The 16,487-nt window shown below is 43.1% G+C and overlaps 1 protein-coding gene across 1 annotated transcript; it reads left to right on the top strand.

Moving 5' to 3' along the window:
* The first annotated feature begins 3,069 nt into the window (after positions 1 to 3,069).
* On the top strand, positions 3,070 to 13,169 carry zpy1.S (zona pellucida protein Y1 S homeolog). The gene is given in 23 exon segments (NM_001094350.1): positions 3,070 to 3,182; positions 4,549 to 4,607; positions 5,139 to 5,231; positions 5,430 to 5,557; positions 5,639 to 5,779; positions 6,300 to 6,371; positions 6,582 to 6,752; positions 6,828 to 6,924; positions 7,146 to 7,369; positions 7,625 to 7,778; positions 8,086 to 8,294; positions 9,011 to 9,128; positions 9,279 to 9,484; positions 9,804 to 9,921; positions 10,014 to 10,183; positions 10,314 to 10,411; positions 11,398 to 11,513; positions 11,624 to 11,677; positions 11,846 to 12,035; positions 12,240 to 12,333; positions 12,428 to 12,518; positions 12,849 to 12,947; positions 13,031 to 13,169. Coding segments are annotated over 23 exon segments (2,835 nt in total). The 5' UTR covers positions 3,070 to 3,159; the 3' UTR covers positions 13,141 to 13,169.
* The last annotated feature ends 3,318 nt before the right edge of the window (positions 13,170 to 16,487 follow it).

Below are 16,487 nucleotides of genomic sequence, written 5' to 3' on the forward strand. Positions count from 1 at the left end.
GTTGTTGTTGCCAGTAGACAGATGCATAGAGACCACACACACACACACACACACACACACACACACACACACACACACACACACACACACACACACACACACACACACACACACACACACACACACACACACACAACACACACACACACACACACACACACACACACACACCACACACACACACACACACACACACACACACACACACACACACACACACACACACACACACACACACACACACACACACACACACACACACACACACACACATATCCCTTACATGTGCCATTGCTTTCTCTTGTAGGAGCAGCAGAACCATTCCTGAGAATTCTACTGAGGAAAAACCTCATTATAAACACAAAAAGAACTGTACAAACACAACCCTGATGTTACTGGACTACAGCTCCCAGCATGCCTCTGCCTTCCTTATAATGTTACGTTAGTCTGGGACTTGTAGTCCTGCGGCAACTGAGTAAAGTTTGGTTGAGCAGCACAGCAGCCTTCACTGCCCCATGGGATGTGCCTTATAATGGGCCAAGTGATAAAAATGGCAGCCACTAAATAACAGGTGGTGTTGATACATGGATTTTCCTCCCACAATACTCCCACAAGGTTGATGCTTCTGTTGAAGTGACATAGAGGTCACGAAACGCGTCAAGCACACATCCCCTGCCCGCGTGTGATTTTAGATGGAGTTTCAATAAAGTATATACAATTTTATCAAGCTGGTTTCCACGTGATTATCATGTTGTCCGGTGAAGTCCGTCTCTCTATCCCCTGAAGCACAAGGATTATGGTTAACCATATGCAAAATCAACCAATCATTTAGCTGGGAGTAAAGATTTCACAGGGTAAAGATTTCACAGCAACGGGGCCCTGAGATCAAACCCCTCCAGAGCAATATCTGGGCGCACAATTCACAAGTGTCAATTTGTATCAAGACTCCACATAGTTTCACAGTAATAAAGCAAATGTGAGGGGAAGGTACCAGCCGGCAGTTGTTCCCTGGTTCTGGGTGACATTATTGTTCTGAGTTGACAGAGTGGAACCAGTAGGTCACACCGATTTCTCCTTATAAAGATTCCTGAGGCTCAGCATTTGCCCCTCTATCTCTCTCTCTGCATATTCATACTGTATACTAATATTGTATACTCATACGGTATACTCATACTTTATACTAATATTGTATACTCATACGGTATACTCATACTTTATACTAATATTGTATACTGATCATACTATCATACTATCATATTATCATATTATCATACTATATATATTGTATACTGATACTATATACTCATACTGTATACTCATACTGTATACTCATAGTGTATACTCATACTATATACTAATACTGTATACTCATACTATATACTCTTACTGTATACTCATACTATATACTCATACTGTATACTCATACTGTATACTCATACTGTATACTCATACTATATACTCATACTGTATACTCATACTATATACTCTTACTGTATACTCATACTATATACTCATACTGTATACTCATATTGTATACTCACACTTAATACTCACACTGCAGGGGGCACAGGAACGTGGAACAACCCAGGCAGGAAGGGGCAAGATATGGATACGACAATGGGGCTGCCCATGAACCCCCACAACTATCAGGGCCCCAGTGCATTGCCCGACAGAGGATGAAGGGGCACATACAATAAAGTGTTGCTGAGCTTTTGCTTGTGCCTAAAAACTGTACCCCCACCCCTAGTACATGTTGATCCAGGGACTGGTCCCATTGCATCTTGGGAGTCAGGAAGGAATTTCTCCCCCTCTGAGGCAAATTGGAGAGACTTCAGATGTTTTTTTTTTGCCTTCCTCTGGATCAACTGGCAGTTAGGCAGGTTATATATAGAGTTAATAGGTTGAACTTGATGGGTGTGTTCAACCTAACTTACTATATTACTATGTTCCTATATTACTTATATTACCTATATTACTATGTTACAATATTACTATTACAATATTACTATGTTACTGTGTTACTATGTTACTATATTACAATGTTTTTTTTTATCACTATGTTACTATATTACTGTGTTACTATATCACTACGTTACTATATTACTATGTTACTATTTAACTATGTTACTATATTACTATATTATTATGTTACTATATCACTATGTTACTATATCACTATGTTACTATATCACTACGTTACTATATTACTATGTTACTATTTAACTATGTTACTATATTACCATGTTACTATATTACTATGTTACTATATTCCTATTTTACTATGTTCCTATGTAACTAAATTACTATGCTACTATATGAATATGTTACTACAGTACTATGTTACTATATTACTATACTACTATGTTACTACATTACTATTACTTCCTTATGTGCCAATACAGCCTATAGGGCAGCAGTGAAACACTTGGGGGCGTGGCATGTGGACCAAGGGTGCCCTGGGCTCAGCATTATCATATGTTTCCATCCTACCCATGATGCACTGTAAAGACCAACATCTCTGCTGACTTTTCTCTTTTTATTAAGCTCCAGTTATGCTTCAAATCCAAAAAAAACCCCAGTGCGTAGAAAAGAAAGGACCAACATCCCCGACCTTGCCGGCCAAAAGGCTAAAGGTTCTGCCTTCATCCCTTTGTCCCAATCGCTGCGGCCAAAAGACACTTCAGGTCCCCCAGGTCTTAAGAGCCAGAAGCACCTTGACCCAAAGTCACACATAAAAAGTGAAGTGACATAAAAAAGGCAAAAATAAATTAGTAAATAAAAATCCATAGTAAAAAGTGTGTGTGATAATAGTGAGGCCAGTGTAGGTCACTACAACTCCCAGCACCCCCTCCCTGACTGCAGCCCACTATCACAATCCCCCCTGCTGCACATTCTAATGATCAGAACTCAATGCTGATTGGCCGCTGACGTGCACTTGTTTTCTGAATTCACCTACTGAGGCAGATCCTCACCAGAACAGAGAGGGTTAAAGGGGGAGGGGCAATTACTAACTAATTGGGCTCAGGTTAATTAACAAGCCCAGAACTCTCTGTGTAGTCACTGAGAAATGATCATCCCCCTGTTTGGCCTTAGGATTCTGTGATTTTAAAGAGAAACTGTTTATACCAGATCCCCCTCGCCTCTCGGAGGCACCAAATAATGGCTTTTACCCTCCTGCTCAGGTAAGTGCAACTCATCTACTGTGTGTGTGTTGCCATATAGATTGGCAGTTGCACTGAGAGAGGAGCAGGTGAGTATTTGTGGTTTGGCCCAGAATATACTGGGTTTTCATTTCATCCCTACAACCTTGGTCACATATTAAATCCACATGTTGCTGGGCTGGTTACTAATAAATGCTGTGAGCATATTTATATGTAATGTGTCTTATATACCTGAGACTTTTGGGTAACAGTCACCCTACTATAGTTTCAGGGGTACCCAGGGCACAAATAAGCACTCACCCCAAATCTCCCCCTAACTGACCTTCAGACTGGGCCCCCTTAGCTCATAACAAGGTTACAGATATATAGAAACATTGGGGTATCACCCTGCAATAGTTCCAGGGGTACCCAGGGTACAAATAATCACTCACCCCAAATCTCCCCCTAACTGACCTTCAGACTGGGCCCCCTTAGCTCATAACAAGGTTACAGATATATAGAAACATTGGGGTGTCACCCTGCTATAGTTCCAGGGGTACCCAGGGTACAAATAAGCACTCACCCCAAATCTCCCCCTAACTGACCTTCAGACTGGGCCCCCTTAGCTCATAACAAGGTTACAGATATATAGAAACATTGGGGTGTCACCCTGCTATAGTTCCAGGGGTACCCAGGGCACAAATAAGCACTCACCCCAAATCTCCCCCTAACTGACCTTCAGACTGGGCCCCCTTAGCTCATAACAAGGTTACAGATATATAGAAACATTGGGGTGTCACCCTGCTATAGTTCCAGGGGTACCCAGGGTACAAATAAGCACTCACCCCAAATCTCCCCCTAACTGACCTTCAGACTGGGCCCCCTTAGCTCATAACAAGGTTACAGATATATAGAAACATTGGGGTGTCACCCTGCTATAGTTCCAGGGGTACCCAGGGCACAAATAAGCACTCACCCCAAATCTCCCCCTAACTGACCTTCAGACTGGGCCCCCTTAGCTCATAACAAGGCTACAGATATATAGAAACATTGGGGTGTCACCCTGCTATAGTTCCAGGGGTACCCAGGGTACAAATAAACACTCACCCCAAATCTCCCCCTAACTGACCTTCAGACTGGGCCCCCTTAGCTCATAACAAGGTTACAGATATATAGAAACATTGGGGTGTCACCCTGCTATAGTTCAAGGGGTACCCAGGGTACAAATAAGCCCTCACCCCAAATCTCCCCCTAACTGACCTTCAGACTGGGCCCCCTTAGCTTATAACAAGGTTACAGATATATAGACCATACTGTACCCTGGTTCTGGGCCATCATTACAAATGTGCATATGTACTAAATGTTATACAGTAAATGCTATAAAATTCTCTTTGGTGATTTTATTTAGGGTTGTCGGGCTCTGTTTGTTGCTGCCCTGCATTGTGCTCTCTGCGTATTTCCCCAGTGGTGAGTATTAGAATGTGTAACAATAACATAGATAAGGTTAAATGACAACTAAAGTAGTATATGCTTGCCAATGGCACTGCACATGCTCAGTTTCAACTTCAAAAAATATCTAAAGCTCTGGAGATCTCTCAAGCCTCACCAAAGGCTTTGTAGACCACATCTTCTGTAATGTTACTGCCCAACTTTCCCACCAACTCTCTAACTAAATACATTTGTTGGATGGGATGTCTTCCCTGCAAGATCATACTGGTTATGTTCATTGCAATTCTCTAAATTAGGACTATTTTTTTTATATGTCAGTGGTCAAGATTTTAGGTCGTACAGCTCTTGAATAGTTAGCCCTTAAACAAGCAGGGGGCTTGGCATCTAACCTGAGGTATTATGACCTTTCCTCCTATATGCTGGAAACAGAAGACCAGATGGAAATAATGGCTCTGTAAAACAATGATTGTAAGTGTATTCCCTCAAGTCCAGGAGGTTTGGAGTCTGATAATAGGACAACTGTGGTGGTAATATAAATGTCTCATGCAGGTGTATCCAAGGCAGAGTGTCTGAATCGTACCTTCTGGATATGGGTCGACAAGAATTTTATAGGATCAAACGAATGGCACTTAGAAGTTGTCAGTAAGTAGACCAAATAAATGTCCAGCTTGTAGACCAAATGAATGTCCAGCTTAAAGAGTTGTTGTTGGTCTACCGCGTGGACCACCCTTGTGACTTGAGTGTACGTGAAGAGCATCTTGTTGCCTGTGTCTCCATGAGGGTAGGCCCTGTTAACATTGTTCCTTGAAGGGCTTGGATCTAACTTCCATTTTATTGCAGATGAAACTGGAACGCCAGTTCTGCTTGATGCTGAACTTGCTTCACAGTGTGGCTATTCCATAACCATAGACATATATGGCAATCTGGAAATGAGAATCTCCTTCTTGGCATGTTGGGTTGTCAACATGGTATGTGTCCTCTCACTGAACACTGTGGTAGTTGCCTTTTATCTTGATTGTTTTCCTTACTCCACTGCCTCTTCCCTTTAGAACGACCTCCAATTTGACCTTAAGGTGCAGATTCTCATAAGACAAGATGGCGGATTCATCCCTTACCCAGTGTCACTGTCCTGCCGGATCAATGACCCATGGAATGTACGGGAGGTTCTCTGTGAGGAGAACTTTATGGAGGTGAGACAACCTTTTTGTTTTGATTCAAGCTTGTTATGGGTTCTTATACACCAACGTCTGGAAGAGGTACAGACTCCTGAAGGAAAATCATAAAGATCATGACTGCAAGGAGGAGTTGTCAATTTGCTCTTCAACATGTGAGGTCATTTAAGGCAAAGGCTCTGTGGCAAGAACAAAAACTGGAGAAGGCAGCCTTTAATTGACATTGTTTCTGGTTTGGTCTAAGCTGCGGTGGCACTGAATCCTGTTTGACCCACAGGAATGTAACTGCTGGGGAGAATAAATATGAATTATATCATTTGTGAAACCAGCAGTGTTCTTAGTCTCCCATAGCAATGTCACTTGAGTTTGACTACTTTGCAGAAGTGGCTCAAAAGTGAGATTGCTGAGGTGTAGCCCATCATGTTCTTAGTCCTCATTAAAACCTGTTAAAGCTAGTTGCGACAAACATGGACTTAGATATCCATATGACACTTGGTGTTCTGAAAATGTTTCGGCAACAACACTTTGGTCTCCTCAGGTCTCTGTCAGAAGAATAGTTCCCTGGATCGTGGATTGGATGACTGAAGACTTGCAGGCAGTGTGGCCGGTGGTAAGTCTGCCAGGAGTTGGTGAGGAGGTCACATTAATGTGTAAGCCATAACGTATGAGCATTGTAAATAAGGGTATAGGGGTCACTACAGCATTCTGGGACTTCAGACTAGTGCATTTATATGGTCAACTCCTCAGCAACTTCTAATATCCTTATAATTTACAGTGGGGGGGTACATTATTCCTTGAAAAATTGTATTTCTGTTGACAGACAGAGGGAGGAATATCTCAGAGGTGGCAGGTTGAGTTCCAAATGCCAGATCTTAGTACCATCATGGTGAGTGCTGTAGAAGCACAAAGGATGGGCTATGGGCTCAACGCTACAGCAACCAGGGTTGTCTTCAGAGCCCCCTACAACACGTCCGAGTCTCAGATCATAAAGGTGAGGATAGTATAAAAAAAATGGGATGGGGTAGAGGCGAGACCAGAACTCAAAAAAACCTCATCTCTTTGGTAGGTTGGAAGCTATAAACTTGAAGTGATCCTGGCCAAGATGTACTATTCTCAGCCTTTAATTCGACTCATTGTGGACACCACCACTGCATGCCCTTCTGGTAAGTGGCAGAGCCTTACAGCCTGAGACATTAAACAATGTAATTTAATGCAGCTGAATTTGCCGCACCAACCAATCAGGTGGTAAGCAAAGGGTTGACAGGTTGCAAAGGGTTACTGGGCCAAGGTAAAGCTTTCCCAATGTAACCTACATAAACCTTTGGATCTTCAAGTTTTGCTTAGTCTATTATAAAATCTAACCTTACCGTCTTTCCTCTTAAAGATGCTCCTATCATAACCAAGACCTCAATCTTCTGGCTGACCCCTGCTATTCTTAAACCTCTGGTCCTTGACCTTGTGGCCTATAAAGACAGGGGGGTTTCCATGGGTGTGGATGGTAGGTTGCTTGACTCCAGTGTAATAGCAGCCAATGGCTACAGCCTCAGTAAGAATGCCACCACTGTGAACATGACGGTGCCAATCGGTGCACCTGGTGGTTATACAGAGGTAAGTGGCAAAATTCTACTTCTAGTTATGTACCCTGGTACTATTCAGTTATATGCTAAAGCAAGTTGAGGTGCCAGAGACTGCTTCATCTGTGACACTTGTTAACCTGCATATTCAAATGTAATGTCTAGGTAAGGAGGGCACTCGTGTTTTGAATCATGCCTGAACCCCTCCACCATGCCCTGGGTTTGCAGACAGCTGTTTGCACAGCCATGGGGCTTGGTGGCCCTGACTTAATTCAGCTTTGTCTTACAGAGTGATATTGTCAACAACACCTATGGGACCACATACCATATACATCTCCTGTTAGTGAACCATTGGCGAGGGGCCACTGCTGACACCACCAGACACTCTGTTATTAAACCAATTATTACCCCTTTTCTGCCTTTGCTGCCCATCTTCTTTAACAGTGAGTACTAACTTACACCGCAGAGTAGCTGGTGGGGGCTGTAAACGGGATTAGTATGCCAAGCTAGAGAAGGAGTTGGGGCTGCATTATGGGTATGGATATTGGGAAAGGGGGCATCTAGGAACATGGCTGAATGTATTTAATATTGCATTTATTTTCTGGTGCCCTAGAATGTTTCTTATGCAACTGAAGGGTTCTTGGGTCTTCTGTAAATAAAACAACCAGAATAATACCCACAACAGATGGTTATCCTTGTCTTTCTGTGCTCCGACCATCAAATACTAAACTTCCCATCCTCATATTTCAGGAACGGTACCGGAAAACCGTTACTTTAACGTTTCCCTGGGTAACTTCTTCCCCGACGTGGGTCTGAAGGCTTTCATCATAAGGACAGTGATGGTCACCTTGGATGAGGCAAACCGGAGAGGTTTCAGAGTGCAAACCACGGACAATGGAAATGGCACAAGGGCTTTTGTCCTTCAAGTGCCCTTTAGTGATCCACTTGTGGAACAGAAGGTGAATGTTGAAGCACCCTCGTGTCTTGAGAATCCAAGTCCTATCTAGTACAATACTAATAAGGCCTTTCAATAGCCGTTGTGCCATTCAACTCCTTAGTAGAAGGAGCTATCTATGATGGCATTATTATGGTACTGTACAGGCTATGAGATCTTTGGAGCTATCTCTGTTACAGAGTGTGCCATTTTAGCAGACTGCAACTTCATGAGCCCTCCTTCCCACATCTACACCCTTTACCTCCTTGACTTTCATGGGGTTGGCCTGGTTCACCAGGGCCCACCAGGTTTTCCTCTTGGTATCCCACCAGCCTGGCCAACCCTGGCCCATGCTCCCACAGTTAATATAGCAAGTTCCTGTAATACTAGGCCAACCCCTCACTGCTGTGTGCAAGGGCTTTGTTGCTTTCTTCCTCTGTAGCTTCTGGGAAGAGTTTACTAACTGGCCTTGCATTTTTTTTAGCCTAGTTTCTCTTGAATTTCCTCAGCCTTCTGCATCATAACACAATAATATTGAATGAATTAAACTGTAAAATCTAACGGATAAGATAAAAGCAATCTGAGTTCCTGCCAGGGAAAAATTAAATCGAACTACAACTGCCAGCATTCCCTAAGAGTCTTTAGTTTCTGGAACACTGGGAGTTGTAGATGACCATCTAGTTGGTGACCGTTTTGGCTGTGCTTGTCCTATGTGACTTGTATTATTGACTTTCCTCCCAGTACCTGGAGGGCAACAAGCGAATGTACATCCTTTCTGTCACCTACATCTTGACCCTTCTGAACAAGAAAAAGGATTTTACGTACACGGATGTGGTGGAGTGTCTGTTACAAGATGTGGGTGAGTCTGGTCCCAAACTGAAGTCAAGAGTATGTGGTGAGGGGGTTCTTGGTCCCTAAAAGATATGTTGTGCTACTTTTGGATAATGTACAGTTTAATTGCAAAACTTAACTGAATCAATGTTAACCACCCACCACATTTTTTTTTTAGTTCCCCCCAATTATGATCAAATCTGTGAAAAAGACCGTCTAATCCTGAACATGACCCGAGGAAACATGGATATGTATTGGATCCCGTACATCCGAAATCTACCACTGACTGAAGCCCTAGCGACATCCCAGAATTACAAGATAACCCAACGTGGCTTAACGTTGCTCATTGAAATCCCGCTCTTCTCTGTAGGCCTGGTCTACGAGGTAACGCCATATCCATGTGCAGAACGATGCCTTCCAGTCTGACTGTGAAACTAAGGGGCCTTAGAGTTCATCATAGCGGAACCCAAGCCCTCTGTTTGCTTGTATGAGGATTTTAGGGGAATATTTTGTTGTTAGGGATGCACCAAATTCAGGATTCCGTTATGGATTCGGATGTTGAGAAACTGAATTTGATGGGCTTTTGTGCATGAATTTATGGCATTTAGTGTATCTCGGAATTTCTAACTTTTTAAATATTTCTTTATACCAGACAGGAGTTATTTTGTCTGACTGTGGCCTGTTCTTTAATCCACACCTGTAGGATATAACACTGAGGGGGATCAAGGCTCGTGTGGACTTTTCACTAAAGGACAACAAGACCCTTCAAGTTAGGAGCAACTATTCATTTGTGTGTAACTTTCCGACTGACCGACTATTATGTGAGTAAGGTCACAGGGAAACCCTAGGCCAGTTTTTATCCCCTGTGCCCACTTTATCCTCCTCCAACCTCTATTTTTTGGTCCTCTTCTAGTGTGCCTTCCCAATGGTACCATGAAAGCTACAGTATTCAGCCTTGACACCAAACCTCGCTTTGACCCCCGACAAACCCATCTGAAGGACCCAACGTGCAAGCCTCAGGAGGCCGATAATGATCGTGCTCTGTTCTCCTTTTCTGTCTTCTCCTGCGGCACAACTAGGCAGGTGATGAATACTTCTCCATATGACCACATAATGGCTTTCTCCTGAGATTCTCACTGGTAGGGGAGTGGCGCTGGGTTTGTATAGAACTGGGGCAGAACACTAAAGGAAAATGTCTTCATCTTCCTTACAGTTTGTTGGAGACTATTTGGTGTATGAGAATGAAGTAACCTTTGATCGAAAGGGGTTACCTCCAATCAAACCAATCATCTCTCGAAATTCCACATATAGGTCAGTGTTCTGTACCTTTTATCCAAGGAAAATGCATTTGCTATGGCTACCCAGAGTCGGCCTTTAGGAGTCCCAACCCATCAGTGAGAGAACTACTGCTTTAAAGTTTTACTGACTCAGATTGCAGTTTGCCATTGTCTCTCAGGCTGTCTGAACACAAGCTTCTCTCTCATAAGCCTTCTATTGTGTTATACTTCCCTAGCAAAAATGCTAATTGTAGTTGTGCTCAAGGAATATTGTATGATGTTTTCCTTTTATAGTCAAACAGGGCTGTCCAACAGAAGTCTCCATAACGGGGACACCACTTTTAAATGGTGATGGACCTTTATGGTGACCTGCTTCAATACACACTTGGCAAAATCGTATATCTTTATATTTGCACATATTGCCCATTAAGTGAACTTTCTCAATTTTTAGGTTAAATTCTGTCCTCACTGCTATAAAACTGACTTAACATGAATTTTTAAATAAAGGACAAGTTATACGGCAGTGGTTGATGGGTAATAGTTTTGAAGTAGAATAATTGAGTCTTTATCCTTACTAAGATTAAGGGCAGTAATACGCTGCTATTTCAGGAGATTAATCGCCCAGCGACAAATCTCTTCTTATTCAGGCAACTAATCTCCCTGAACTGCCAGCTAGAATGTTTTTGCCAGCAGGATGGCACTCAGAAAGCTTCGTTTTCCAAACTGCCTCATGAGAAAACTTCGGGCAACTTCGGAAAGCCTAAACGATCAGAGTGTCATCCCGCCGGCGATTTACATTCTAGCCGTCGGGAAGTCCGTTCGGGGAGATTAGTCGCCCGAAAAGAAGCGATTTATAGCTGGGCGACTAATCTCCTGAAATAGCAGCGGGTGTCTCTGCCCTAAGCCAAATGGCTTCTATAACACTCTGAATTTTGAATATACACTCCCATCCTTTACAGACTATAAGGAACTATATTAAACACTATGTAAAGTAATCATGCCATTCTTACCTTGATTTAGGTTGACCCTGCGCTGTAGGTACCCTCTCATGGACACTCAGAGGCTGGGGGGTAGATACGATACCATCATTGGCCGCCGTGGGTTTTCAGCCGACCCTGTTAGTGAGCAAGCTAAAGGTGACTGGCATGTAGGGATGGCCAACTATAATGGTAATCTATACTCTGCCTTGTTGGTGGGGGAATCAAGGAGTCCAAAGTTAATCCTCCCTTCCTTTTTTTTAATGCAGTTATTAGGAAGAGAGATGAGCGTGCACAAGCTTCAGATCTAAAAGTAGCCAAAGGTATTTGTCAACCTCTCCAAGCTTTAGCTAAACCATCTTCTCTGTGTTATTGTGTTTGCTTGGATAACTAGAATTAGGACAGGCAACATATATCAGTGTTCAGCATTGGTAATCTTCCAATGGCTAGCAGGTTATGCCTTGATAGAATCTAGAACCATCTATTTGCAGATGAGACATTCTCTTCATTCTACCATCCTGGGGACTTCCCAATACTAATCCAGCAAGAGGAGACCCTTTATTTCGAGGTGGATGAACGGCGAGTGACGTCCCCCACACATGACGTCAGACTGCACGAGTGCTGGGCTACTCCCGCCCAAAGGACAGATGGATTCCCTCAGTGGGACCTTATTGTGGATGGGTAAGTTCAGCAGCAAGAAGAGGGTTTAATGCTCTTGAAATATCAAAGTGCCCTTGTCCCAGAATCCATTAGTCTCGCTCACATTTTAGGTGTTCGTCCATAATTATTCTCCACATCTGCCTTGGAACACTTCATTGAAAGCTGCTAGGTTCTCTAGGTATTTAATTTGATACAAAAGCTGTTATTGACCATCATACCTTGTAGATGTGCCCAAAAAGGAAATAATTACTCGGCAGACTTGGTACAAGGCTCTCCTTCACGATTCCAGCTGAGGATTGAAGGAAGCCTGAGTGATCAGGTGGGTTAAACCTACTGTATAAATTTAGCCAATGGTCGATTTGCTCCTAAATAACTTTATTTTTTTTTTATTTTTCCTTGCTACCCCATACCAGCTGTACGTATACTGTCAGGGTCTGATCTGTGACTCTCTACTTGAAGCTGAGAGATGCCAAAGCTCCTGCAAAGAAGCAAAACCCGGAGTGTGTAAGTGTTCTTGAATACCATGTCTTTCTTGTATCCAGACATCTCCTCCCCAGAGATGTGGCACTTTTTCCCCCAACCTAAATATAGATTGGCAAATAAGGAACAAACTAGCTAGAAAGGTGGTTGATTCCAATGATAAGAGCTTCTTGGTTATTGAACAAGATCATGGTGTAAGTATGGTGCCAACTACTGGTATTGCATCACATACTCCTATGTACATGTAACCAGCCTTTGTTGTATGAAGGCCGTACTCTGGTCCATTCCTGTTCTTAGATGCGTATTCTCGAGTTTCCACCTGGAAATGGCTTCACACACTCTTCTGTATTGCAGGGAGAAGAACCGTCCCTGTGCTGGAGCCCTATGAGCTCTGGTCTACAGGCCCAATTCGGATTGGCACAGGAGAATCGGAAGTACAGTATCGGCATGTGGGTGAGTTTGGCTGGATCCAGAGCAGGAAGTTGGCAGTGCAAAAGCCAGGTTTACTTGCTTCAGTTTCTGTTCTCTCATTACAGAGGAGAAGAGCTGGAAGACCTGGATGTGGCTTCTGTCAGTTGGCCTTGCCTTCGTCGCAGCTTTCACTGTTGGATTAGTTATATTGGCAATGCGGCTTTTTGTGTGTTAAAATAAAAAAAAGTTTTCTAGTTATCTGGGGTTTTTTTTTCATAATTGCTCTTTCCATGTCAGATAGATATTGGCTTGGTTGGTGAGCAGTGTCGGACTGGGACACCAGGGGCCCGCCAAAAAACCTTAGACCATTATTATTTTTCTTCTCCTCACTCAACCTCTATTCTCCTAGTCTCTTTTCTTTACATACTATAATCTATTGTTCCATCTATTTAGCCCCTTTCTTTACATAGAAATAGGGAATGGCCATGAAATAGGCCAAATGTTTAGAAGCAAGAGGCCACTGACACCTGGGCCCACCGGGACTTTTCCTGGTATCCCGGTGGGCCAGTCCGACACTGTTGGTGAGTGAGTGGGTCAATCAAGTGGATCTTGTTGGCCACCCAATATAAGAATGCAGTAGAACAAAAGTTCAGTTTGGGATTCTGCTATATCCTAGCATTTTTAAAATTCCAAGGTTTCACCTGAAACTTTAGTCATGTGACTTCAACGTTCTGGACCCTAGATTTTCTGCAGTTGAATAAATTCATCATGAGCATTTCTCGGGCGAGTGTAAGTAATGGGTTCCTTTATGTAGGAGGGTGGTGCATGGATTTGTGTGATTCCCTAAGACATTAACATACAGCATAACCTCAATTTCCATACCGTCATTCTAACACCACTTTTTGTTGGCCCACCAATATATAATGCCTAATGCAGGGATCCCCAACCTTTTAAACCCGTGAGCAACATTCAGAAGTAAAAGTAGTTGGGGAGCAACACTAGCATAAAAAATCTTCTTGGGGTGCCAAATTAGTGCTGTGATTGGCTATTTAGCCCCTATGAGGATTGTCAACCTACATTGAGACTCTGTTTGGCAGTACACCTGGTTTTTATGCAACTAAAACTTGCCTCCAAACCTGGAATTCAAAAATAAGCACCTGCTTTGAGGCCACTGGGAGCAACATCGAACGGGTAGGAGAGCAACATGTTGCTCACGAGCTACTGGTTGGGGATCACTGGCCTAATGCATCGCTGTGATTTTACACCATTTTTTATGGTCCCCGTAAAATGGGGATTCTACTGAAAATCTCTCCAACCTTCTCATTGGGTTCCATTTTGTTCAGCTCTACAGTAATAGAGGCACCTTCCTCTATAAAGTAGGAGTCAAGTGAAGAAGTCTCTGGAGAAATACTGCTAAATGTGCCTCCCAGCCAACCATAGCCTGGCACTGCCCTCCAGCTTGGAGGATGAACGCTCAATGTCAGGCCGGCAACGGTGTGAGTTTGACACTGAACCGAGGCTGCCGGAGCCTGGGACTATGGTGCTATAATGTCAACATTTCTTCACATGGTGAAGGAAGCTGAAAACAACTGTTGGAGGATATTAGCACAATACTTATTACACATATTAGTATCCCAGTAGCACTCAACAGGAGTGTGTGTAATTCAGCAGCTAACGGATGTGGGATTCAGTTTCTCCATCTTGTGCAGCTACAGCATCCAACGTGTAGACTCCAAATCCTTGACTTGTTGCCCTACCATTTGGGCAGATCAGTATTGGGTATAAATCCTCATGGCTAAATGAAGCCCACGCTCCTACTAGAACTAGGTATTTTGAGGTTCATAAGGGTAAGCGTTGCGGTTGTAAGTGAAGACCTTTATGTTGCACATAGTAGCTACCCTTCCACCAGATGTGCAGCTCCTTGCTTTGCACTGCAACAACCTTCACGATCAAAGCAACCAGACATTGTGGCCTCACAGGTACCACCCAGGAGAAGCAAAAACAATAAATCCCAAATCACAGTCTATAACGGTGACATCACTGTCAAACAATGTAGTGGAGATCACAAATGAGGTTGAAGGAAAGAAGAAGAAATAAAGAAATTCCAGGCTTTTAGCCAATTACAGAGACCCGTCCCAATGGCGGATTCATTGGCACATTCATTGGCACATTCATGGAGACATTTGCTTATTGTGTCTCTAAGGAAGAAGAGAAGCAGAGGCTGGATCAGTTTCATAGTGATTTGGCTCTTCATTACAGATGAGTTTTGGGGTCCCCTCTTGTATCAATGCTTGTGTCCCTATTACCTTATGCTTCTCTTGTGCAATGTTGGTTACAATACAGTGGGAGCAGAATGGTTTAGTTCTCCTAGTACACTTTGCATCCCATTGGGCTTCAAGACATTCAATGAGTGCTCACCATCTTCTTCCTTATGCGCTTTCTCCATCCCACTTGGTGTTTCCTGGGAAGGTTCTACTTGGGTTTGTTTCATAATTGGGTTAGAATTTTTAAACACAGACACCTGAGTTGAACCTTTGCATGTTATTGGTATAAAGAGTATCAATACATTAGGGATGCACCGAATCCACTATTTTGGATTCGCCCGAACCCCTGAATGGCTATATTCACAGCTTTATCAAGCTACACTGATGTTCTCCTAAACTTTCCGAGGTGGATAACCTCCCTTTTTTTATCCATTCCGACACTGGCCCCTAATCTTTCTGCCATATCTCTGGTTCTTCCCTTGTACTACAGGGTTTCAGATACTTTCAGCCTTGGCTAAGAGGGAGAGAGGAGATCCTCTACTCTACTATCCCAAAATAAATGGGTGCCCAAACCTGTGAGGTTACATTTGTATCCTTTATATAAACACCCAGATTTTATGTATAATAATAAGGCAGCATGTTGGGGGCACAAGCACATGCAAAGCTGAGTTTAAGGGGTCCAGGGAACTTGTGCTAGCAGTAGTTAGGTAGTCAGTAGTTGGGTAGTCAGTAGTTGGGATGAGTGCTGGTTAGGGTTTGTAATAAGTAAGAAGGAGATAGTTGAGCAGGTATAATTCAACAACATCTCAAGGGCAACAGCCGTCCAAATAATGGCCATAGTCCCACCTGTGTAATTCCCAGTGCTACGGACTTTCTACCAGTTCCATACGGCACTTGCTCTGGTCTCATTCAGTCTCTTTCTAGTTCGGAGTAACGAGTAGAGGTGACCCGCCTGCAACTCTACAGGGTCTCAAGGACCACAAATTCATCCAGAACTTGCTCTAAAACCCACCCAGGGTGGAATCTGGATTTCTCTCTTATAAGGGGCAGATTTATCAACGGTCGAATTTCGAGTTTTTTGGAGTTTCTGGAGTTTTCTTAGTAATGGTTGAAATTGAAAAAAGTCTATATGGCACTGGACAAATAATGGATAACAGATAATATTATGTTCTACAGAGATTATCTGCTGTGTAACTTGAGCCTTTTCTACTGCTTGAATGGCTGCCCCCATGGCTACACAGCAGCTTGTTTATATAAACTATAGTAGTACTGATCTGTTATCTACTGTGTATCCTGTGCTTGAATGGCTGCCCCATGG

Source organism: Xenopus laevis, chromosome 3S (genome assembly GCF_017654675.1).
Source record: "Xenopus laevis strain J_2021 chromosome 3S, Xenopus_laevis_v10.1, whole genome shotgun sequence".
NCBI lineage: Eukaryota > Metazoa > Chordata > Amphibia > Anura > Pipidae > Xenopus > Xenopus laevis.